Source organism: Pongo pygmaeus, chromosome 11 (genome assembly GCF_028885625.2).
Source record: "Pongo pygmaeus isolate AG05252 chromosome 11, NHGRI_mPonPyg2-v2.0_pri, whole genome shotgun sequence".
NCBI classification, from domain to species: Eukaryota; Metazoa; Chordata; class Mammalia; order Primates; family Hominidae; genus Pongo; species Pongo pygmaeus.
In genome coordinates, this window is record NC_072384.2 from 285,220 (window position 1) to 312,584 (window position 27,365).

Sequence of the window (27,365 nt, forward strand, 5' to 3'; positions counted from 1 at the left end):
ATCTTTCCTAAATTATATCTTTTTTTCTCACTCTGGTTAAATATTCCACATGGTTCTTTTACAACTACTTAACATATATTATTTTGTTTTTCTCTTATCACAATGTACACTTTATGAAAAAGACATTATTTTGACCATTGCTCTTATAAATGCAAGTATAAAGTTACCACGGCTTACAAGCTCCTCAATTAAGATGTGTTGAAAGAATAAATAGATGTATGAATAAATGTCTGGGGGAAAAAAGCAGTCCATGAAAATGCAGGAAAAGAAGACAACTGAGAAAATGAACAGCAAAGAAAAATGTCTAAGAAGAGCAAGGTAGGGACTAGATTGAGGAAATATTTTTAAATATTCAGCAAAATAAAATTCAGGGATATATGCATGAAAGCCCTCCTTGGAGATGATATAATTCACATGTTTGATGCACAAAGACCAGCTGTCTTCAGGTATGGGACCTGGGAGAAAAACTGGTGAAAACAAGTCAACAATGCAGATATCTGCTGGGCTTTGCTCTTCCTGGCTTCCCTGCCCAGGATGCAGTGACCAACCTGAGAGACACTGATTCACCCATTCTTCTCCTAACCATGGCTCTGCTCCTTGCTCCAACTTGAAGATCACCTCAGGTTTGGTAACGCAATGGCCTGGTAATGGGAAATAATGTAGGACTTAGCCAAACTGCAAAGTAAGGTCCTTTTCAGAATGATAACAGCTCGGTTTCAGAAGCTGGATAATGAAGGAGCCTATCTGAATCTTTTGTTAGAGAGGGTTGACACATTCTTCACATGGAATAGCATTAAACCTTATAAATGTGGGGCTGGGCATGGTGGTTCACACCTGTAATCCCAGCACTTTGGGAGGCCGAGGTGGGTGGATCATGAGATCAGGAGATCGAGACCATCCTGGCTAACACAGTCAAACCCCGTCTCTACTAAAAATACAAAAAATTAGCTGGGTGTGGTGGTGGACAACTGTAGTCCCAGCTACTCTGGAGGCTGAGGCAGGAGAACGGCATGAACCCAGGAGGCGGAGCTTGCAGTGAGCTGAGATCATGCCACTGCACTCCAGCCTGGGCGATGGAGTGAGACTCCATCTCAATAAAAAAAAAGAAACCTTATAAATGCTTCCTATATTTACCAACGTGGAAGTAAGTGTTGCTTCTGGGGGTTACTGGGAAGCTTCACTCACTCAATGATACCAGGCTGCTGTAGGTCTCCAGCATCATGTCCCTGTACAGGGTCCTCTGAGCATCATCCAGGTCCTGTCACTCCTCCCAGGTGAAGTGCATGGCTACCTCCTCAAAGGACCCCAACCCCTGTAATAGCACATTTCTCCTCAAGTCATCAGCCCAGGGTCACAAGAATAGGAATGTCAGAGTTCATTCTTCTGTAGCTGCATGTCTCTTATGTGTATCTTACATAAACTGTAGCTTCTCTGTACTCTATATGGAGAAAGAACAAGCACAGTAGAAGTATCCTGCCACTATAATGTTTTGTTAATAAAATAGATTACAGAGTTTACCTTGTAGATGTAGAATCATCCTTATTGTGAAAGATAAAAGTAGGAATAAAATTCTGCTGTAATCTGGTATGATGAAAAAAATTATAAATACATACCTGGAACAATATGATAGATGAACTAGTAGAGACATAAGTTTAATGTTGACTGTAGTAAGAAAAGAGAAAATATAGTTCTATATTGTATTAGAAGGTTGCACTTCATTGAAAAACCAAAGATGCTTAGTACTTCCATGTGAACCGTGTGTTCTCATGACTATGAGGCAACACCGGAGCCTAGCCGTAAGAACAGGAGGAACACATACCACATTAACGGAACTGCACCCAGCACCCTGTCTAGGTGAATGACACTGGGCTGTGATGAGAGAGAACACAACACTGAAGGAACTGATTATGGAGTGAGTCTGCATGTAAATATCTGACCTAACTCCAAACCTTATTTTTAAATTATTTATAAATTAAAATAATGTACACAAGCATCTGAACATTTCCTTCCTCATGCCCAATGACTGCTTGTGTCCACCCTAGGATGAACACTCCTATTTCCCTAACCACCTGGTATAAATAATGTGTAAATCTGTGTAAAATTTACACTCATTTGTGAGTATAATGTGTGTAATACATACCTGTAAGAACAAGTATGTTACGTAACCAAATATGCATTTTAACAGTCACCCAGAGGGAGAATGGGTAAGGACTTTGGGGAGACTCAGAGGGGAAGAAAATAGAGTGATAGATGATCACATTCATCCTATCACAGAGCAGTAAGAATACAGAACAGGGAAGTAACCCTTAAAAAGGAAAAGGGGAAAAGAAAAAGAATTTGGTTCTAATTTGCTGTGCAGAGGGTAAAGTGGGGAGTTTCACTTCCAGATGATGCAGAATCATGTCTAGTGAGGTACTGGTACTGCAAATTTAGAAAATTAAAAATATGATTACCAGAAGTGACACAGACTTAGATCATATTGGAAACATCTGAGGTACCGTACGTGGGGATGTCCAACTAGCAACTGGGTATACAATTCAAGTTCAGAAAAGATATCTAAGCAGAAGATAAATATGTGGAAAGTATCAGAATTTGTAAGGTACTTGTAGTCATCACAGTTTAAGAGATTGAAAGAAAAAAGTAACAAATGCAGAATCTACAGAAACACTGACCAAGAGAAACTTTCTAAGACTATTCTACAAATAAAGCTCAGTGTTAATAAGTATACTAATGTAATCATATTCATAGTTCTATAAAGAAAAATTCAATTTTGCACATAGACATACACAAGGTACTTTTAGAACCACATTCCAGGTTTCCATTTCTGCATGTAAGAAGCTTGAAAGTCATCATTCCATCTTAACAACAAACGAAAAGCAGAAGAAACGGAAAAATTAGCAACTCTTCTTGGATCTGTAAGGGAGGGAGAACACAGGACAATCCACTGCCCCAGGATTCGAGATATAGACAGGGAAAAAGAAGAACAGAGATTCACTAGCAAAAACCACCATGGGAACCAGTGCAGGAGTAGGAAATTCTGAATTGTAACTGACAAATTGTGAGAGGTTCAGTGTGAACAACTCCAAAAGTTAAAAACTCTGGGAGGACCCAGTCATAGGGGTAACTCCACAGTATTGTGAAATTTACCTCTAGGAGCTTAAACAGGCTCCTACAGTAAATATTGGAGGTAACTCCCCTCCTGCTTCCACCTGCCCTCCTGCTTCCACGTGCAGGCAGGAGCGGAAAAGGCAAATCATTCTGAAATACGAAAGAGCACTGCATTGTTTCTTACCAGGCCTGCCCTGGGGAGAGACTACTTTACCAGAGCCCAGGCCTGCCCTGGGGAGAGACTACTTCACCAGAGCTCAGGCCTGCCCTCGGGAGAGATTACTTCACCAGAGCCCAGGCCTGCCCTCAGGAGAGACTACTTCACCAGAGCCCAGGCCTGCCCTCAGGAGAGACTACTTCATCAGAGCCAAGGCCTGCCCTGGGTAGAGACTACTTCACCAGAGCCAGGCCTGCCTTCAGAGAAACTACTTAACCAGAGCCTAGCCTGGTGTGCTATTGACAGCTTCAAAGACCTAGGTGAAGGGAAACACCCAACTCCAACCCACTCTAGCCATCATGTCCCACCTAAAATAGAAGGAAAAAAAAAGAGCAACACTTGTGAAGTTCACAGTTCAAAAGGAAGAAGAGCTCATGAAAAGAATAAGCCCTATTGATGGGACTACAGCCCACTTTGGCTATGGTCTACAAGTTTTTGTCCTCCAAAATCATTATTTGGAAACCTGACCTCTAATTTTACTGCAAGATTTGGAAGATACAAATTCAAGTGATTGCCATGGTTGGACTATTGGGAGATACCTGTTTTGATGACAAACACTGAGACCACACAATCAACCAGGCCAAAGTTATCTAGAAAAATGAGCTCACACACGGAAAAGTTTGGAACCTAGCTGTTCCTACTGTGTTTTCCAAAACTTAGTGATGTCTGCCTTATAGGTCTCATGCTGCTCTCAAGTACACACATGGTAATCCTTTCGTTTAAGTAGAGACACTCCCAGCACCAAACTCACCCCAGAGAAAAGGGCCACCCAGACCATCCTGCTGCTGGATCTCACTCTGTCACTCAGGATGGAGTATAGTGGCAAAATCATAGACCACTGTAACCTCATGGGCTCAAGTAAATCCTCCCTCTTCAGCCTCCTGGGAAGCTAGGACTACAGAAGTGTACCACTATCCCAGCTAATATTTTGGTTGTTGTTTTGTAGACATGAGGTCTCACTGTGTTACCCAGGCTGGTCTTGAACTCCTGGCCTAAGGCAGTCTTTCTGCCTCAGCCTCCCAAAGTGTTGGGATTGAAGACATGACCTACAGTGTGCAACTATATAACATTTTCTATATTCACTGATATTTCTATGGACATTTAGGTTGTTTTAATATCTTGCCATAATTCATTTTCAATTTACTTTTGTGTATGGTGTAAAATATGGGTCCAATTTTTTGCAGGTAGATAACCAGATTTACTGAAGGGTTTGTTTTCTTGTGTGTATTTGTATGTATTTGTTGAAAATTAGTTCACTCAGGCCGGGTTGACTGATATATTTCTGACCTCTCTATTCTGTTCCATTGGTCTATGTGTCTGTTTTTATGCTAGTATCATTCTGTTTTGATGACTACAGCTTTGGTAGGTAGTTTAAAATCAGGAAGTATAACGCCTCCAGCTTTGCCTTTTTACTCAAAATTGCTTTACTCTTTCATGATTCTAAACGAGAATTTTTTTCTATTTTTGTGAAATATGCTGTTGAAATTTTGATAGAGACTGATTTGAAACTGTATATCACTTTGGGCAGTATGGATGTTTAAAGAAACCTTTTTCAAGAACACAACATATTTTTGTTTTATTTGTGTCTCCTATAATTGCTTTCATTAATATTTTACAGTTTTTGATGTACAGATCCTTCACTTTCTTGGTTATATTTATTCCTAAATACTTTGACATTTGTTAAATGGATTTATTTCTGGATTTTTGTCAGATATATTGTTAGGGTACAGAAATGCAAGTGGTACTTTTGGTACATTGATACAATATCCTGAAATGTTACTTAATTAGTTTATTAGTTCAAAAAGTTATTTGGTGTAATGAGGAGCACAATGGACTGTCATTACACATTAAATGATAGCCTCTGTTAGTATATCACAGCGCCCCAAAATGTGATCTGCTGTATTTTTGCTGTTACAAAGTCAGTCGCATTTTTTAGTCCTAGTATTTTTTCTTCTAAAATATTTTTGTCTGTCATTTGCTAATAGTGTGTATCCTCTGCTTACTGTTCAATTGTGCTACCCATTTATCTTCAAGCCCAGTTAGTCCAACTTTCTAATAAAATTTCTAACAATGGTATGTTCATTTATTGTAAACCTAAATAGTAAATTTGTATGATAGTTTTACAGTTACCAAATAGGATTTAAAACATGTCAATCTGTCACTACTAATGAATCTCTGGGTCCCTAATTTTAAACTCTTATGTATCATGTCTATTAAATATGTATGTACAATGGCTTAGAATCATGCCTAATATATTGTATGCACTAAGTATCAATCAAACCAATTTTTAAAATTATCATCTTCATACTATTAAAAATGATTTAGAGAGAAGAAAAAGATACAGGTCATATACCTGGATCTACATAAAGGAAGAGCAGTAAAGAAACAATAAATGGGGGTATCTTAACCAATCTACATATTATTGTGTACAAATATATACAATTACATACACATGCATGATTATGTGTGCTTATATATAGTTGAAATGAATGATGACAGCGACACAAGGGACAGGAAGATGGAAGAGAAAAATTATGTTAGAAGACAGTCACACTATTTGTGAAGTGGTATAGTATTATTTGAAACTGGACTTGTAAGTGCATATTGAAACCCTAGGGCAACTAGTATAAAGAGTTTAAAAATATACAGCTATAAAGAAAATACATGCTAAGAAAGAAGAGAAAATGGAATCATAAAATGCTCAGTTAACATCACAAAAGGCAGAAAGAGTGGAAGACAAAACAATATGGGAATAATAACAATAACAAATATGGCAGATATTAATTCAACTATATCAATAATCACTTTGAATGTCAATGGTCTAAATGCACCAATTAAAACAGATTGTCAGAGTGGATCAAAATACAAGACCCAACTATATGTTGTCTACAAGAAGCCAATTTTAAATATAAAACCACACATTAATTAAAAGTAAATAGAGAAAAATATACAATGCTAACAATAATCAAAAGAAAGCAGGAGTGGCCAGGTGTGGTGGCTCATGCCTGTAATCCCAGAACTTTGGGAGGCTGAGGTGGGTGGATCACTTGAGGTCAGGAGTTCGAAACCTGCCTGGCCAACATGGTGAAACCCCATCTGTATTAAAAAAAAAAAAGTACAAAAATTATCTGGACATGGTGACAGGCACCTGTAATCCCAACTACTTGGGAGGGTGAGGCAGGAGAATCGCTTGAACCCAGGAGGCAGAGGTTGCAGTGAGCTGAGATTGCACCATTGCACTCCAGCATGGGCAACAAGAGTGAAATTCAGTCTCAAAATAAAAAAGAGTAACTACATTTCACACAAAGTAGACTTCAAAGAAAGAAAGTTATCATGGATAAAGAATGGTACTTCATCATGACATAGCAGTTAACCCTCCAAAAAGATGACGATCCTTAATGTCCATGCACCTGACAACAGATTGTCAAACGACATGAGGCAAAAACAGAACTAGAAGGAGAAATAGATGGATCCACTGTCACAATTTGAGACATCAGCACCCTCCATCAGAAACAGATCTAGCAGGCAGAAATTAGTAACAATATAGTTGAATTCAATATTAATATACATCAACTGGATACTGACAGAGCAGGAGCACCCATCACCTCAGACAATCACTACCACTTTAAGTTCCAGCTCCCTTCTTAGCCTCATGAATTTCAAGGAAATCACTTCTCTTCTAACTACAAGCAGCCAGAAAGAGCAGACAGTAAAACACCGATAAGACAGCTCGGGCCCAGACAGAGGTGGGGGGAAAGTCTCTTGGGTAAAGTTTAACTGCCAAACTTCACCCTCATACAATAGGCCCAGTAAAATGTGGGCCTTAGTAAGCACATTCCTTTCCCTGCAGGTGCACTAAGATAGAAAAGCTAAAAGCAGACTCAGGGGACATGCCTGCAGCTGCAGAAAGATGTATGGGGACAGACACACAACTCTCCCTCCCAGATAAGTGCAACACAGACACAGAAGCAGTCCAAGGCTTAATCAACTCTCCCACCCTGAATCCTTAAAAACTCTTAGTCTGTAAGAGAGTGTGCCTCTGACCTCACTTGTCCAGAAGGCGTCTCTCAGGTTTGTTTTCTCTAAAATAAATCTGTCTTAACTGGCAAGACACCTTTCATGTTTCTCTCCTCTTTCTTTAATTCTTACAAATACAATTCTATTTATAGACTTCATCCAACCACAGTAAAATATACATTCTTTTCAGGCTCAATAATCACCAAGATATATCACATTGTGGACCATAAAATACCCTTTAACCAATTTAAAATAACAAATCTTGCCATTTGCACTCTTAGACCACAATGAAATCAAACTTAAAATTAGCAATAGACAGAGAAGTGGAAAATCTCTAAATACAGTAAAATAAAAGAACCTCTTCTAAATAATGAATGGATCAAAGAAGAAATCTCAAGAGAAATTAATATTTTATTTTATTATTTATATATATTTTTAGAGACAGGGTCTCACTGTCACCACGGCTGGAGTGCAGTGGCATGATCAAAGCTCACTGCAGGCTTGAACTCCTGGGCTTAAGCAATCCTCTCACCTCAGCCTCACAAGTGGCTGAAAATACAGGGACATGTCTCCCTGCTAACTTTTTAAAATTTTCTTGTAGAGACAGGGTCTTGCTATAGCTGCTCAAGCTGGTCTCAAACTCCTGACCTCAAGTAATCCTCCTGCCTTGGCCTCCCAAATCTCAGCCTCCCTGGCTGAGATTACAAGTGTGAGCCACGCCTGGCCTAATAAGTATTTTCACTAAAAATGAAAATAAAAACACAACTTATCAGAATTTGTAGAATACAGCAAAAGCATGGCTTAGAAGAAAATTTATAGCATCAAATGCATATGTTAGAAAATAATAATGATATAAAATAAAGGAAAAAATGAGCAGATTAAACTCAAAGTAAGAAGAAAATAAATTATTGCAGAAATCAATGAAATTGAAAACAGAAAAATCAAGAGAATATTATTAATGACAAAGCTGGTTCTTTTAAAAGGTCAATAAAATTAAAAACCCTATAGCCAGGCTAAGAAAAAAAGACAGAAACTAATAATATCAGAAATGAAAGAGGGGTTACCACCACACATCCTGTGGACATTAAACAGATAATAAGGAAATACTATGAACAATTCTGTGCACACATCTGATCATCTAGTTCAAATGGATTGCTTCCTTGACAGACACAATTTACTGAAACTCACACAAGAAGAAACACACAATCCGAATAACCTATTATTTTAATAACCTTCAAAACAGAAAGTACCTGACCCAGATATATTCACTGGTAAATTGACCAAATATTTCAGGAAGAAATTATACCCATTTCCCATAATCTATTTCAGAGGATAGAGGCTGTTGAAATACTTCCTAGTTCATTATGTGAGGCCAGCATTATTCCAACGACATTTCAAAATAGAAAATCACAGACCATGATCTCCCATGAAAATATATACAAAAATCCTCAAAAACACTAGCACATCAAATCCAACAATATATAGAAAGAATCATACACCATCGCCAAGTGGGATTTATTCTGGAGATGCCAGGCTGGTTCAACATTTGCAAATCAATTAATGTAATTCATTACACCAAGAGACTGAAAAGGAAAAATCACATGATCAAGCTAAGAGGGGAACTTCCTGAAATTAATAAAGAATATCTGCAGAAAACTACAGGGAACATCATACTTAATAATGAGAAACTCAAAGCTTTTCCACAATATCAGGAGGAAGAAAAGGATGTACTCTCTCATCACCCCTTTCAATATCGTACTGAAAATACTAGCTAAAGCAATTAGGCAAGAAAACACAATTAAAGGCATACAGCTTGGGAAGGAATAAATAAAACTTTGTTCACAGATGACAGGATTGTCTATACAGAAAATCTAAAAAATTAAAAAAAAAAAAAAGAAAAAAGAAAAAAGACCAAACCGAAAAAAAAAAAAAACCCTCCTGGAACTGAAAAGCGAGATTACAGAATACAAGGTTAAAAGAGAAAGTCAATCACTTTCTAATGCACCAGCAACAACCAAGTGCAATTTGCTATGAAAACACAGTACTACTTATATTTAGCACCCAAAAGATGAAATACCTATGTATAAATTTAACAAATGTAACAGGATCTATATGAGGAATACTATAAAACCTTAATAAATAAAATAAAAGTAAACCTGATTCTAAAGTTCACATGGAGAAGCAGAAGACCAAGAATAGTCAATTACTGAAGCACAAAGTTGGAAAACTAACACTACCTAACTTTAAGCCATATTCATTAATCAAAATGCTGTGGTATTACCCAAAAGTAGGCAAACATAACAATGGAACAGGATAAAGAGCCCAGAAATACACCCACCTAAATACACCAAACTGATACAATAAAGCAAAGTTGCTGTTTTCAACAAATGGCATGGGGACAGCTAGAAATCCACATTTAAAAAAACAAGAAACCAGAATCTAGACATAGCTCTTATGCCATCACAAAAATTAACTCAAAATGGATCATAGACTTCAATGTAAAATACAAAAGTATAAAACTAGAAAATAACAAAGGAAAAAACCTAGACAATCCTGGGAGAGGAAATGACTTTTTAGATATAATAACAATGTCAATATCCATTTTAAAATGATTCATAAACAAGACTTCATTAAAATTGAAAACTTCTGTTCTGCAAAAGCCAATGTCACAAAAATGAGAAGAAAAGCCACAGATTTGGAGGAAATATCTGCAAAAGACACATCTGAGAAAGAGAATGTTCTACAAAACATCGGATAGACTGTTACACAAAACATCTGAGAAAGAGACTGTTCTACAAAACGTCTGATAAAGAGACTGTTACTCAAAACATCTGAGAAAGAGACTGTTATACAAAACATCTGATAGAGACTGTTACACAAATCATCTGAGAAAGAGACTGTTCTACAAAACATCTGAGAAAGAGACTGTTACACAAAACATCTGAGAGACTGTTACACAAAACATCTGAGAGACTGTTAATACCAAACATCTGATAAAGAGACTTACACAAAACATCTGAGAAAGAGACTGTTATACAAAACATCTGATAAAGAGACTGTTACACAAAACATCTGATAAAGAGACCGTTACACAAAACATCTGATAAAGAGACTGTTACACAAAACTTCTGAGAAAGAGACTGTTCTACAAAACATCTGAGAAAGAGACTGTTACACAAAACATCTGAGAAAGAGACCATTACACAAAACATCTGAGAAAGAGACCATTACACAAAACATCTGATAAAGAGACTGTTACACAAAACATCTGAGAAATAGACTGTTCTACAAAACATCTGAGAAAGAGACTTTTAAACAAAACATCTGAGAAAGAGGCCATTACACAAAACATCTGATAAAGAGACTGTTACACAAAACATCTGAGAAATAGACTGTTCTACAAAACATCTGAGAAAGAGACTTTTAAACAAAACATCTGATAAAGAGACCATTACACAAAACATCTGATAAAGAGACTGTTCTACAAAATATCTGATAAAGAGACTGTTATGCAAAACACTCCAAAGACTCTTAAAATTCACATCTGATAAAGAGACTGTTATGCAAAACACTCCAAAGAGTCTTAAAACTCACATATGATAAAGAGACTTTCACAAAACACTCCAAAAACTCTTAAAACTCACATCTGATAAAGAAACTGTTACACAAAACATTCCAAAAACTCTTAAAACTCACATCTGATAAAGAGACTGTTATGCAAAACATTCCAAAAACTCTTAAAACTCACATCTGATAAAGAGACTGTTATGCAAAACATTCCAAAAACTCTTAAAACTCACATCTGATATAGAGACTTTATGCAAAACATTCCAAAAACTCTTAAAACTCTACAGTAAGAAAACCACCTAATAAAATAGACCAAAGACCTTAACAGATACCTCACCAATGATGAGAAACATATAGGAAATAAATATATAAAATAATGCATTATCTTGTGTAACATTAAGATAACATATTAAAATAATGAGATACCGCTACATACCTAGTAGAATGGCCAAAATTGGGAGCACTGACAACAATTGACAGTGAGAATGCACAGCAACCAGAACTCTCATTCAGATTGTGGAAATGCAAAATGGTACAGTCACTCAGTTGGAGGACAATTTGGTTGTTCTTACAAAAGTAAACATATTCTTACCATATGATCCAGCAACTGCACTCCTTGGTATTTACCCAAAGGAGGTGAAAATAAATGCTAGCATAAAAACCTGTAAACAGGGATTTATAGCAGCTTTATTCAAAATAACTAGAATTTGGAAGCAACCAAAATGCCCTTCAGTAAGTGAATGGATAAACTATGGTACACACAATGGAACATAATTCAGCACTAAAAAGAAATGGGCTATCTTGTCCTCAAAAGATGAGGAAACTTAAATGCATATTACTAAGTAAAAGAAGGCAGTCTGAAAAGGCTGCTTACTATACAACTGCAACTATGTAACATTCTGCAAAATGATGGAGATGGTTTGCAGGGTTAAGGGGATGATATGTAATAAACAGGAAGAGCAGGGATGACTTTTAGAACAAAGTGTTCTGTGAGGTACTATAAGGCTGGATACATGTCATTATACATTTACTCAAACCCATAGCATGTAAAACCACAAGAGTAAACCCTAATGTAAACTATGGCCTTTGGACAACTATGATGTCTCAATGTTGGTTCCTCATTTTAACAAAGGTACTACTATGGTGAGGGGAGGAGTTGAAAAGGGTGAAGGCTACATATATATGTGGATCAGGGTATATGGGAAATCTATGTACTTCTTAATTCTGCTGTGAAATTAAAACTGCCTTAATAAAGTATATTTATTTTTAAAAAGAATCTAACCATCTAAAAACGTTTTTAATAATAAAAATTAAATGAATATTAAAAACCACTTCCCCATTTGTAATAAGAACTCTCAATAATAATGAATGCATAAAGAAAATGTGGTCTATACATGCAATGAAATATTACTCAGCCTTAAAAAGGAAGAAAACCTTGCCATCTGCAAAAACATGCACATACCAGAAAGATATTGTGCTAAGACATAAGCCAAACAGGAACAAAGTATTACATAATCCCATCTGCAATAGTCTACATGTATGTATTCCCCTCAAATTCCTATGTTGAAATCTAATCACCAAGGTGATAATATTAGAAGGTGAGGCCTCAGGGGAGTGATGAGGTGAGGGCTCTTCCCTCTCGAATGGACATGGAGTGCACTCATTCTCTGCCACTCTTTTGCCTTCCACCATGTAAGGATGCAGGAAGAAGTCTCTCACCAGGCACCAGATGATGGTGCCTTGATCTTGGACTTCCCAGCCTTCAGAACTGTTAAGAATAAATTTCTGTTCTTTATTAATTTCCAAGTCTGAAGCATGTTGTTGTTCCAGCACAAATGAAGCCATGCTTCCTGTACAGCCTGTGGAACTCCACGTATATAAAAATGTAAAACAGTTAAACTTACAAAAGCCTAGAGCTGAATCATGGTTACCAAGGGCTGATGGGGAAGGGTAACTGGGGAAGTATTGGTCACAGGGTATAAGTTTTAGTTATGCAATGAGTAAGTTCAAAATATCGAATCTACAGATCAAAGCATATAGTTAATACGGAATTGCATACTTAAAAATGTGTTAAGAGGATGGTATTGTTTCGATTTGTTTACTTGCCCAAATCTCATGTCAAATTGTAAGCCTCAAGGCTGGCTGGAGGAGGGGCCTGGTGGGAGGTGACTGGATCAGGGGGCAGACTTGCCCCTTGCTGTTCTCGTGTTAGTAAATTTTCATGAGGTCTGGTTGTTAAAAATGTACACCACCTTCCCCTTCACCACCCACTTCCTCCTGCTCCAGACACATAGGACGTGCCTGCTTCCCCTTCATCTTACACCATAACTGTAAGTTTCCTGAGGCCTCCCCAGCCATGCTTCCTGTACAGCCTGTGGAACTGTGAGTCAATTAAACCTCTTTTCTTTATAAATTACCCAGTCCCAGGTAGTTTTTTATAGCAATGGGAGAACAGACTTATACAGAGAATATATCATATGTCAAATGGTTGTATCCCAAAACGGGCAGGGAGCAGGGGGAGAAACTCGTGGAGGCAAAGGTTGTTTATCGCACTGTTTGTGGTGACGGTTCCATGGGTGAATACTTATCTCTACAGGTAGGTATATTTTGCATGTGGAAGGAATGTAAATAATTTGTAGCCCGAGGGAAAACTGTTTTATTAAAGACTGCTACAGATTCTCACTATTCCTCTTATTGAGAGGTAGAAGCTAATTAGTCTCTAATCTAATACCGTGTGTAAAGGAAGAGAGAAGGATGTAATTTTATTTTGGATTTGTTAAGCTTGAGGTGCCTTCCGGATAGCTACAAAGAATCATTCAATGGAGAGTTGAACCTGTGGTCTAGAGCAGTGATCCCCAACCTTTTTGGCACCAGGTTTTGTGAAAGACAATTTTTCCATATACCAGGGTGTGAGGGGGATGGTTTTGGGATGAAGCTATTAATCAGGCATTAGATTCTCATAAGGAGCAGGCAACTTAGATCCCTCACATGCATAGTTCACAATAGGGTTCCTGCTCCTATGAGAATTTAATGCTGTCATTCATCTGAGAGGAGGCAGAGTGCAGGCAGTAATGCTTGCTTGCCTGCCACTCATCTCCTGCCGTGCAGCCCAGTTCCTCACAGGCCACAGACAGGACCGGTCCATGGCCTGGGGGTTGGGGATCCCTGGTCTAAAGTCTGGAGAAGTCCATGCTGGAGAGAAACACAACTGCTACACCACAGAGAGCAGAACTGGTAAAAAACGAACAACCAACAACAAAAAAAGAACTGCACAGTGGGATGGATGGGGAATTGGATGAAACAATTGGATAAGCTATGTAAAGGAGAAGGAGAAGAATTCAGAAAAAAAAGACAAGCAGCATCAGTGAGATCATGATAGAAACTAACACAGAAGAATTTCCAGGAGAAGATAATGAACAATAATTTGAAATGCAGGAATCCCCCCTTATCCATGGGGGATACATTCCAGGTCCCCTAGCAGATCCCTGAAACTGTTTATAGTACCAAACCTTATATACACTATGTTTTTTCTTATATATACATACCCTTGACAGTTTAATTTATAAATCAGGCACAGCATGATATTAACAACAATAAAATGGAACAATTATTACAACATACTATACTAAAAGTTATAGGAATGTGGTCTCTCAAAATATCTTATTCTACTGTATTCAACATATTCAAAATATCAAAATATTTAAGATATTCAAAATATCTTATTGTCTTTTCTGTCTGCAGTTGACTACGGGGAACTGAAACCACAGAAAGCAAAACTGTGGATAAGGGGGATTACTGTACGGCACAAGATTCAAGTAAGGCAGACTACAGAACAGCCATTGGGGTTGCATATAATTTAGGTTAATGGTGAGCATTAGAATAAACCAATTAAGACTACACTGAATGAAAATGCAAGTGAGCAGTGGAAATATTTGTCAGAAAATACAATTGTGAACAATCTGCTACAAATTCTTCATGTACAGATGAATTGACAGAAACGTATGGGGGGTTAGTTAAGGACCTGTGGTCAACTCAATCCTCCAGATGTTCTAAGTTTTAGCCATGAATCAAGTAGGGCCTTCCAAAAGCCGTCTGGGACCGCACTGTTTTAGCAACTCCAGAAAAACCTCATTACGGGAGTTATGCTTTAGCACTAAGTGACTGTTTCTACTGCAAAATGCTAAAAGTGTTTATTTCCAGGTTGGTAGTAAAAAAACTTTTCACTACATCATCTCTGTGACCAATGCAGTCAGTGTTCCAGACTTTGGTGACAGCAAGTCTTCCTGTCCCACAAGAATGCAGCATGCACTCCTTACAGGTTCCATTCCAATCATGCAACAAATGTAACTGCCTTTTTGTTGCAGCATCAGAAAGACCAGAGACACATTTGTACTCAAGTTCCATGGCTTATAACCTGCATATGTCTACATGCCAGCATTATTTTATTTATGTGCATTTCCTTTAACCTGAATTTTACTTATTTCTATTTTTTCATTTTAATCCGTGGGTGGACTCCATAAAGGCAAAAAATACAATGTAAAACAAAGTGAGGAATATATAAACAAATGACTCACCAGAGATTTATTCATCGTTTGTTGATTGTGGAAATGCACAGAGCACTCTGGAAGCATAGCTGGGAGAACAGTCGAATGGAGTGGGTTAAGCAGAGAACCGATGTGTCTTGGTCCTAGATTCTCTTGCCCAAAACGCTCTACACAATAGCTGGAAAAGACTAAAACAACAACAAAACCTCCCTGTGACAGAATAGTCATTCATGCCTCAGTAAAGGACAACAAATATCCCACTGAAGATGTACCCACAAGAACGTTAATTAGTAGAGATACATACAATTTATTTTGGGATTAATGAAAACATGTATTACCTACTGATTAAGAGACAATTAATTTATCCAAAGAAACAATGTAATAATTTAAACTAAAGAAATATACATTTAGTCTTCAATGAAATTAATATTGTAGAAATATAATTCAGCTGCATTATCTATTTCACTACTAATATGGAGATTCTACACGATTCCATATAGGTGTTTCCACTAGAATACATCTTGCTTTTATACCTTCGCATCATTGAAAGGATTCATGTTTTATATATCTATGCATCATTGAAAGGATGCATCTTTTATATACCTAGGCATCATTGAAAGGATGCATCTTTTATATATCTACGCATCATTGAAAGGATGTATGTTTTATATACCTAAGCATCACTGAAAGGATGCATTTTATATACCTACTCATCACTGAAAGGATGCATCTTTTATATACCTACGCATCATTGAAAGGATGCATTTTTTATATACCTAAGCATCATTGAAAGAATGCATCTTGCAACCCAACATTTTTTGCCCACAATTATATAGGGGGAAAGATGTACATATTGTATATTTCTTGGGATATACTGTTTTAGTAATGTTTCCTAGTGACAAGTCTCCCTGTATCTAAGACCTCATAGAGTGTGTTCTCATAATGAATGGGGCTCTGGCATTTGACTTGCTTTGGCCAATGGGACATAGAAAATATGATGAAAATATATGTTGGAAAAGTACTTGCCCACTGGTGCTTGCCTTCTTGGACAAGTGTCAGCATGAACCACCAGACATATGAGTGGAGGCACCAGATGACTAAAGCCTCATTTGTGATCCAGACAATATTAGCAAAGGAAATGCCCAGGAGAACACACGCCAAAATGTGAATCAACAGAACTTCTATCAAATAAAGTGGTCACTTCTTTTTAAGCCATTGAGTTTCGTTGGTTCTTTACACAGAAAACAGTAACTGATACACCTAAGCCACCAGAACTCAATGTTTTTAAGAAAATCGTGTGAAGGAGATAATGTGAAATTACTTGTCAAATACAATCACTAGAACATCACAACCTCATGTAGAAGTTTTGCAAATCACAATAAATGCCAACTTGATGGAAATCAGTGAGACTGCTGGTGCTAAATCATAAAAAGCAACTCTTTGCATATTAGTAAATTGTGTTTTAAGGTTCTTTACATCATAAAAATGTCTGTTGACTTTTAAAAAAATACACAAAAAGGATCTCTTACAAAGTGAGCATTGTACTGTATTTTACTTACATTTTAAGATACTGGTTGGAATAGAAGTGAGACACTGTCTAATCTTCCCTTTTTAAGTATGTAAAATATACTATTGTTTTCCTACAGAATTTATAATTTCCAAGAACAGATTACTGACACTGAGCAGGAAACACTTGTGTTATTTGTCCGTGAGGTCACATAATTCAAAGAAAGAGTTGGGGATAAAAAGGAAAAGAGATGGTTACGGAAATGTTTCTGCTTGGTTGATTGGTTGGTTGGTTGGTTTTGAGACAGAGTCTCATTCTGTCACCCAGGCTGGAGTGCAGTGGCACAACCACAGCTCACTGTAACTTCGCCCTCCTGGGCTCAAGTGATCTTCCCACCTCAGCCCCCCAAGTAGTTGGGGCCACAAGTGGATGCCACCACAACCAGCTAAATTTTTTTTTTTTTTTTTTGGTGAACACATAGGGTCTCCCTATGTGGCCAAGGCCAGTCTCAAACTCCTGGGCACAAGCGATCCTCCTGTCTGGCCTCCCAAAGTGCTATGATTATAGCTGTGAGATACTACACCCGGCAAGGGAATGTACTTTATTATTATTTTTTCCAGTGGGAGGGGTGAACAGGCAGGGAGGGGCTGAGGAAGTACTTTAAAGCAATGTTTGTTCTTAGTTGACTTCAGTGTCAGCAAAAATCTAAAAAAAAAAAAAAAAAAAAACTTTTGACTTAATTGGGGCAAAATGAGTAACACTAGCCAAAAAGTCAGGATGCATAACATCTGTATATCATGTGACCCTGGCAAGTTACAGCTCCTCAAAGCCAGATTTTTTTCATGTTTCTCATAAGGTAGAAATAGTTTGGCTAACCCTTACTGAACTACCAGAAAGAGCTACCAGGATAGAGGGAGCTTCGGCATATCACTGGAAGCTGAATTTCATGACAGGCCTTTTTTTTTTTTTTTTTTTTTTTGAGAAACAGAGTCTCTCTCTGTTGCCCAGGCTAGACTAGGGTGGCACAATCTCGGCTCACTACAACCTCCGCCTCCCCAGTACAAGTCATTCTCTTGCTTCCGTTTCCCAAGTAGCTGGGACTATACAGGTGTGCACCACCATGCCCAGCTAATTTTTGTATTTTTTAGTAGAGACAAGGTTTCACTATATGTTGGCCAGGCTGGTGTCGAACTCCTGACCTCAGATGATCCTCCTGCCTTGGCCTAGGCTACTTTTAAGAAAGTTCAGCCACTGGAAACAATGAGAAAAGATTGAAGGAATGAAAGTGTCTTTACAGAGTACTCGAGACAGATCCTCTCAGGTATAACAGGATATTTTTCCACCGAAGGCCACACTATTAAGTCCTCTCCAATAAGTAACATCTCTTTGGCCCCTGCCTGTCATTCGCAGCCAAACTCCCCTCTTCCTTCTGAATGTTGGTCCAAACCTTCCGCTACCACCCAGTGTTTGAGAGGTATTGGATAAGGTCTTATCAACCAAATCTGGGCCATTCCGGGGAGTGGGAAAATAACTGCTTAGGTCATACAAACTGGAATCTTCACCTGTGACACTTCCTCTGCTTTGAAGTACCAGTGAGAGGGTTAGTCCAAAGAGGTGTTCTTTTAGGTGGGATTCCTAAAAGGCGCCCTCCTCCAAACTTTGTAACACCTACTTTATTACAAAGAAAACAGGACCATCATCTGGGACCCCCAACTTCCCTAGAAACCAGATCTTGTATAAACTCCTATAAACTAAAGCCGGGATGGGATGCGTAGGAAGGGGACACAAGCAGAATCTTCACTTGCTGAAAAGACACCGGGAAACCCTACTAATACACTCGCCAAGTAGTAGGACGGTCGGTGTGCACGCGCTTCATACTCCTCGTCTGGGAATGAGGGGCATCTCCCTAGAACTTCCCTATGCTGACCTTACAAGGGCGTGCATGGAACGCCGCACAAGGTTCATGCAGTGCGGGAGCGCAGCCTCCCCGCAGACCTCCCAGGCTCGGGTGGCCTGCAGACCCCGTCCGCCCGCCACCGGCTTCACCCACCCGCTCCGGCGTCTCTGGAACTGGCTTCAGTACCGGGATCCCACGCCCGCCCTCCCAGCAGCGCCGCCCTTTCAGCCCCAGCCTGGGTCCGCGACCCGCACCTGCGCATCAGGCCCCGCCCCCCTGAGATGTGCCCGCGCCTCTGCTCCCACCAACTGTGGCACGTCAGCCCCGCCTCCCTATGGTGCCTCCAAGCCCGCTGTCTCCTGTTTCATCCTACCACCGACCTGCAGGGACGAAGAGACTCCAACCCCAGAGCTTCCAGAGCACCCTCTCCATTGCGGCAGGAGCCGGAATTCTCTAGCGGAAGATGGCGGGCGTGGGCGGGATGGCGCATGCGCAAAGAGCCCTTCCCGCCGTCCTGTGCTGGTGACGTCATTGGAAGCCAAGACTGCATTTCCCACAGACATTGCGGTATTGAAGCGGGAAATTCTGTTCCAAGCGGGAGCCGAGGATGGATCAGGATTGGTGTCTATCCGCCTGACAGACGTGGAATCTGGTTATTAAATCCTGGTTTGACAACCAGGCACATTGCAGGAATATTGGGAAAATTCGAATGCGGACCAACTAGTCAATTATATTAGCAAGTAATCTTACTTTTTTTTTTAGTTCTAAATGTTGCTGTCACAGAAAAAACTTTTTTTTTTTCTTTTTAAACAGATTCTCCCTCTGTCTCCCAGGCTGGAGTGCAGTGGCAGGATCTCAGCTCACTGCAGCCTCCACCTCCCAGGTTCAAGTGATTCTCCTGCCTCAGCCTCCAGAGAAGCTGGGACTACAGAAATGCGCCACCACACCCAGATAATGTTTGTATTTTTAATAGAGATAGGGTTTCCACATGTTGGCTAGGCTGGTCTTGAATTCGTGGCCTCAAGTGATCTGCCCACCTTGGCCTTCAAAAGTGCTGGACTAGAGGACTAGAGAGACTAGGGAGACCAACATGAAATAGAGGACTCCAGAGACTGGAGAGACCAATATGGAGAACAGGACGATTGTTTATTTTAGGGTATGTAGGGTATTCTGCCTGAAGAGACAAGTTTTCTTCTTTAGGCACAGGCTGATATTTATATAGCTCCATTAGCTGAGTGGTAGTTTGCCTAGCTACTGTTGCCTCTATAGCTGACTGAGTGCTTCTAACAAGGAGGGGTAAGAGGCAAGGGACTACTGGGCAAACTCTTAGTATGGCCAGGACTATTCTTATTAAAGTCTTGAATCCACTGAAGGAAGAAAACCAGCCTCCAAAGAGGGAATCTGGAGACTACGTTTTCCAAGTTTGAACTGGAACATGGGGTAATTCTCTCATTCTTGCCGTTATTTCTACAATTGCCTTTCCATTGTCATCAATTTCCAGGCAGAAATGAGTTAGATTGAACTTTCCACATACTCCTCCTTCCTGGGCTGGGAGGTAGTCTAAAGCTAATCTGTTCTGATAAATAGCAATTTTCATTTTGTGGCTTGCTGGGCCAGTAAATCTAATGCATTTGCTGTTTCATTAGTGATCATTTCAAGTACTGCCTGCAAACTTATGATGCGGCTAAGCATGTAAATAGGAGTGCAGTACCCTCACGACCTATCTTGTGCCTAGGTAGCTGGCCTATAGTATTAAATTATTCTTTCAGGGGGCCGATCTGTGTCTTTCTAATTTCCTATTTCTATATCTCTTTTTATGTCTGCATCTCTTTTGCTTCTTCTAACTCCATCATAGATGGGAAACCTTAAAGTTTGTCCCTGTTGCAGCGGGAGTAGGAAGAAACATGGTCTAATTGTTTCAAACACACAGGACTTTGTCCATTTAGCTGGCAACTGTCGATATGCCTGTGGCTTACAGATGCCAATAAAGACCAAGGGGTGCTTGCCAAGTGTTTGGAGCTTCAAGCTGATACCAGGTGTGGTTTAGAGGAGAGAAACAGGAGAACTGATTTGGATGAGGTGCTTTGGAGTCATCTCTGCCTCGCCACAAAATTTTCTTTAGTGTTTCATTATAATATTGCTGTCCAAAGCAGGTTAGTTCTACTGCGTCTGTAAAAGCCTTTCTTCAGGGAGCAACACAGTATCTCCTGATAATAGAAGTCTTTAAGAGCTAGACACTTGAACTTGTGGGCATCCGTTCAGGGGAAGAGTCTATTAGAGTTAAATTATCTTGTGGCATTAACTCTTTTGCTTCCTAAGGCCATTGGTCTCCTACGTTAGTCTTTCTACAAACGTAATGAAATGCCTAGGCTGCCGGCAGTGTTTTCAGCCAGCTGAGCAAACAGGTTTTTGGCTAAAGGAGTAGGCTCTGGTAACTTCTGGTCTACATGCTTATAGAATGATTTAAAGAGTTGGAACTGTTGCTGGGCTGGATGGGTCCGGGTTCTTTTTTGATAACATATAGGTAGATTGCTGGGTATGTGTGTATATACATATGTATGGGGTAACCTGCAGTGTACATGGGTAAGTCTAGCTTTAGAATGGTGAAATTTATAGGATTACAGGTTTTTGCTTCACAATCTGGTTTCACCAGCATTTTGGTAAGCATAATTGACCTTTGTTGTGTGCTAGGGTGCTACGATATGCAATGCCAACAATATTTTTCTGGGGTCCTAGGGGAACAAGGTGGAGTTACTCTTGGCATGCATACGTATTTGTAGTCATTTCTATAGTATCTTTCTAAAGGTAGGTTACCACAGAGAGGGGAGTCTTGGTCTGCTGCCTGACAAGCATCAAAATACAGAGAAATAGGCCCTTGGTAAAAGGGAGGGACCCTGGTTTGGTTTAAGAGAGGACCTTCCTTTGATCTCTCATGATGAGTCTCTTGGCAATATTTCTTCAGTAGCTGCTTGAGTGTCTGGTTCATGCGTTCTACTTTTCTTGAACTTTGCGGCCGATAGGCTGTGTTTAACTTCTATTTTATTTTTAACAGTCTTGTTAAATCTCACACTATTTCAGCTACAAATGCTGGCCTATTGTCTGACTTTAAAGTTAGAGGCTGTCAAAACCTAGGGATAATGTCTTTTAGTAGTACTTTAGTCACTTCTCGTGCTTTTTCTGTCCTGATGGGGAAAGCCTCAACCTATCCTGAAAAAGTGCAAATAAACGCTAGCATAGACTGATAGCCTCTGCCATGGGGCATTTTGATAAAGTCCATAAGCAAGTTTTCACAAGGCATGAAGGCATGGCTCCTTCTCCTGTTCAGTTTCTTAGAGGAGGGGTTCTTTTTTCTCTCTCTCTCTCTTTTTTTTTTTGTAATTTCATATAATGGCTTAGCCATCAGTGAGAAATTTATAATCTAGATACAGCAGAATCTTGCTGCTTTCAACTTCTAATATGACGATGGGCTCTTGGAGGCCTAATGAGAAGGAGTGTGGTCTGTTTTAGTCCTCACATCTTTCAGCTCCTGCTAGCCTGATCAGATCAATATCTGGTTCCTCTAAGGTGCGGCAGCCTTTGGCCAATGGCCTCTTTGTCTCATGGCCTTGGTCATTTCTTTCATTGCCTTCTGGACATTCATCTTTCTAGTGTCCTTTCTTTTTGCATCTCGCACACCGATACTTCTCTAGCCTTGGTCAACTTTCAAATCCTTGTCTGACTTGACTTCTTCTACATCCACGTCTGCGTCCACGTCATGTTACATTGGTAATCTCTTTTTCTATAAGGGCTGCTGCCAACAGATCTTAAGCCTCCAGTCTGCTTCTTTCTTTGCCTCCTGGTCACAGTTAACATACACTTTGGTGGCTACTTCTACAAGCTGGATGACATTCATACCTGCAAAACTTTCTAACTTCTTCTTCTTCTTCTTTTTTTTTTTTTTTGGACAGAGTTTCACTCTGTCGCCCAGGCTGGAGTAGAGTGGCACGATCTTGGCTCACTGCAACCTCTGCCTCCTGGGTTCAAGCAATTCTCTGCCTCTGCCTCCCAAGTAGTTGGATTACAGGTGCCCACAACCACACCCAGCTAATTTTTTGTATTTTTAGTAGAGACGGGATTTCACCATCTTGGCCATGCTGATCTTGAACTCCTGACCTCGTGATCCACCTACCTTGGCCTCTCAAAGTGCTGGGATTACAGGCGTGAGCCACCGTGCCCAGCCAAAACTTTCTAACTTCTTAAGCTTTCGTTTAAGAAATCACTTGGGCCTGTCCTACAAATGATGTATTCACTATACACTGATTTTCAGTGGCCTCAGGGTCAAACGGGGTGAAAGCCGGTATGTCTCATAGAATCTTTCATAAAACTGGCTAGGGCTCTCATCACTTCCTTGAAGCACTTCTGAAATCTTCTTTATCTTAATGGCTTTCTTTCCATCATCTCAGCCTTTGCAGAAGTGCCTCTTGGTACCTCTGCAAATGCTGAAACTGAGTTGCATCCTCTGGGTCCTAGTTAGGATCTTGGTCTGGGAACTGACCTTGAGTGTATGCCTGAGCATGCACTGCGTTTGCTGATGCCTGGGCTCCTAGCCAGCATCTGGGAACTGACCTTGAGTATATGCCTGAGCATGCACTGTGTCTGCATCATGTCTGAGCATGCACTGCGGCTGATGCCTGGGCTCCTAGCCAGCATCTGGGAACTGACCTTGCGTGTGTGCCTGAGCATGCACTGCGTCTGCTGATGCCTGGGCTTCTAGCCAGTGGAGAGCTTCCTGGGTTACTCTCCTGCGTTCCTCAGTGTTAAATAATGTGAGGAGGAGCTGCTGGCAGTCTGGCCAGGTTGGATTGTGTGTCAGAAAGATGGATTGTATCAGATCTATAAGAGCTTGAGGCTTCTCCATGTATGAGGGAGTATGGTGTTTCCAGTTTAAAAGATCAGTGGTTGAAAAGGGCTGACTGATGAAAGTCCATTGCCTTCTTTGGACTTGGCCTTGGTCATCATAATAAATGGGTCCTTGTGTCTCCTAGAGAGGCATTTGCAGAGCTTGAGCACCACCAGATCTGAGACAGCCTACTTGACTATCTTGACTTCCTTCCCTGGCCTTTCAAGGCTCTGATCCTCCCCTTTGGGGTGAAACTTGGGGCATGCTGGCTCTTCAGTCTGGCTTCTGGGGGGCTGTTGGACTCAGTAAAGAGGGGTAGGCTGGGACATGTGGAGGAAGAATCTCTGTTCTTTCTGGCAGCTCCTGCAAAACTGACTTTTCTTGGTCTCTTTGGGACTTGTTTAACTCTGTGTCTGCCAGTGAAGCTGCTCTTACTTTCACTCTTGTCTGGGCTCAGGCCACACTTGTTTCACAATAAGCTGCTAAACAGGGCTGGATCCAGGTTGGTCTTGTCTATGCTATATTTAACCGTGAATCAATATAAGGAAATTGATCTGGATGCCTTGGGTGTCCTCTGACTCTTGTCACCACCTTAAATACACAGCCAATTATTTCCTCATCTGTAGTTCCTTCGGTCGGCCATCTAACACTAAAAGAAGGCCATTCTAATTCACAGACAGTTCTCAACCTCTGTGGGGTTAGCTTAACTCCATAATCCTCTGCAAAACCTTTCTTAAAGTTCTGTAACATGCACTCTAACGGGGTAAGTTTTGATGACTTTCTTCCTATTCTTTCTTTTATGGCACAGCACACTCTTTCCTCTCATTTCGGCCTACTATACCATCTCCTATTAGGGGAGTTTTCAGAGGCTGCTTGGCTTTGGAGAGTTCCTTATTCCTGCTACAACTCTGAGCTTTAGGGCAGTTCTTATTAGTCATACGCAGATCGCTACTGTTCGTAGTCGGCCTTACACTTTGCTCGGAGCACACAGTCCACGCTAAGAGATCTGTGACTCCTTACTTCACGGCTGATGAGCTTAATTAGGCCTTTTCATTCACACACTTTCACACACTTCTCTACTCCTAGGTACACCCCTGTGTACCTAACTGGGGTGGCAAGCCACTCTCACCATCTCTAGTTTCTTTTTCTTAACAGACTTAGCAAGACAGTCTCACATCTTGTGTTTGTTGGGGTGTGAGTTTCATCTGAATTGGTGAGCCTTTCTCACCGCCTTTAGCCTCTCTGGGTTGGACTATTAGGCGCACCTCGGGAGGTGATCAGGCTCCTTTTCCATCCTTATGGGATGGGTCCTGCCTTGGGCCTTAAAACTTTACCACAGTTCTTGAAGCACACTGTTTCTGGAATCATCCTGGAGCCTTTCTTTAGGTTATGTTGCACTGCTGGGTAGGGGTGCCGGGTCACGTGAAAGCCGATCTGCTCTCTGGGTTGAAGCTCTCCTGGTGGTGCCTGGGGTCACAGGTCTCCTGAGGCTGGGGGCTGTAGCCCCTAGAGGCAAAGGAGACAGTAAACTTGCCGTCTCCACTCCCTTCATGGTTGCCGAAAATGTTGCAGGAAACTGAGGATGAGAGAGGCTGATATGCAGGACAGGAGGGTTGTTTATTTAAGGTACGCACCAGCTCAGCTTTTTTTTTTCTTTTTTGAGATGGAGTCTGGCTGTGTTGCTCAGGCTGGAGCACAGTGGTGCAGTCTCAGCTCACTGCAACCTCCGCCTCCTGGGTTCAAGTGATTCTTGTGCCTCAGCCTCCTAAGTAGCTGGATTTACAAGCACGCACCATCACACCTGGCTAATTTTTGTGTTTTTGGTAGAGACGGGTTCTCACCATGTTGGCCATGTTGGTTTCGAGCTCCTGACCTCAGGTGATCCACCCACCTTGGCTTCCCAAAGTGCTGGGATTACAGACATGTGCCACCATGCCTGGCCCACTTCTCCTTTTCTAATCTAGATGGCTTACATTTATTTCTGTTGTCAAATTGTCCTGGCTAGCACCTCCAGCACAATGATGAATGGATGTAGTGAGAGTGGATTTATCTGTCTTGTTCCTGATCTTAGCATATAAGTATACAGGCTTTCAACATTAAGTATGATGTTGGCTGTGGTTTTTCATATGTCCTTTATTAGTTTAAAGATGTTCCCTTCTTTCCTTCTTTGTTGAATATTTCATCATGAAAGGATGTTGGATTTTGTTTCTGCAACTATTGAGATGACTGTGGTTTTGCTTATTGTGTTGGTATAGTGTATTATATTAAATAATTTTTGGCTGCTATCCAACCTTCTATACTTGGGATGAATCCAACTTGGTCATGAGGTATTATTATTTTTACATGTTGCTGTATTCTGTTTGCTTGTATTTTATTTATTTTATTTTATTTTATTTATTTTATTTTTTGAGACAGAGTCTTGCTGTGTCACCAAGGCTGGGATGCAGTGGCACGATCTTGGCTCACTGCAAGCTCCACCTCCTGCGTTCATGCCATTCTCCTGCCTCAGCCTCCCGAGTAGCTGGGACTACAGGTGCCCACCACCATGCCTGGCTAATTTTTTGTATTTTTAGTAGAGACAGGGTTTCACTGTGTCAGCCAGGATGGTTTCGATCTCCTGACCTTGTGATGCCCCCGCCTCAGCCTCCCAAAGTGCTGGGATTACAGGCATGAGCCACCATGCCTGGCCTCTCCATTTGCTTGTATTTTATTGAAGAGTTTAGCATCTGTATCCATAAGATATATTGGTCTGAATTTTTCTTTCCTCGTGATGTCTTTGTATGGCTTTGCTATCATGGTAATACTGGCCTCATAGAATGAGTTGGGACATGTCTCTATCACTTCTATTTTTTAGAGAGTTTAAAAGAATTGATCCTAAATCTTCTTCAAATATTAGACAAAATTCACCAGTGAACTTTCTGGGCTAGGGCTTTTCTTGGTGTGGAGTTGTTTCTTTATTAATAATTCAATCTCTTTGCTTATTATGTCTAGTGAGAGCATTTTTTATTGCATCAGTGTCACTGGTTTGTGTCTAGGAATTTTTCCATTGTATCTAAATTATCTAATATTTTGGCATACCATTGTTCATATTATTTTTCCTTAAATGTTCTTTTCTTTTTGCAATGCTGCTAGTAATATATCCTCTTTCATTTCTGATTTTAGTTACTTGAGTCTTCTATTTTTCCTAGTCAGTCTAGAAAAATGTTAGGAAAACTCCCTGCCAGAACTGAGCTATCCTACATAATGGAGAGGAAGCTCTCAGACCAAAGAAAGAGATAGACCATTCCAGGCTGGTAGATAGTCAAAGATTTATTCAGGAGGAACTTACTGGGATAGTCTTGGCAGCAGAAAGATGACACAGGTCTCCACATTTGCAGTGCAGGCCTGTCTAACCTTTTATATCATGAAAATAACAAGAGAAAAAAGAAAAAAAGCCATCTAAATAGCTTTCTTAATTTATTTACTTTCTACTTAAAGGAATTGTTCGGGTTTCCTACAATCTGGTCAACAGTTTTAGGTGAGGGGATGCAGGGGGATGTTCCTAGCAACAGCAGTTATCTTGGTCCTTCAGTTCCTGTGTGCTACAACTCACTACTTCTTGGTCGTATACCCAGAATACATTTTCATGA

At 40.2% G+C, this 27,365-nt stretch overlaps 1 protein-coding gene across 9 annotated transcripts in view; it reads right to left on the bottom strand.

Moving 5' to 3' along the window:
* LOC134737666 (zinc finger protein 717-like) overlaps positions 1-19,401 on the bottom strand; it is a 41,520-nt gene extending 22,119 nt beyond the window's left edge. For 3 of the 9 annotated variants that reach the window (XM_063647261.1, XM_063647265.1, XM_063647262.1), the window contains exons 1-2: positions 19,238-19,349; positions 15,484-15,641 (exon numbers count right to left, since the gene is read on the bottom strand). Coding sequence is in view for 2 of the 9 variants with exons in the window: in XM_063647272.1 (XP_063503342.1) it covers positions 1,412-1,438; positions 15,484-15,641; positions 19,238-19,289 (237 nt within the window). In the remaining 7 variants the exon portion in view is untranslated. Of the gene's footprint in view, positions 1-548; positions 642-1,205; positions 1,439-15,483; positions 15,642-19,237 lie in introns of those variants that run through there. The other 6 variants (XM_063647263.1, XM_063647260.1, XM_063647272.1 and 3 more) reach the window with 5 other exon arrangements.
* Positions 19,402-27,365: the final 7,964 nt, after the last annotated feature.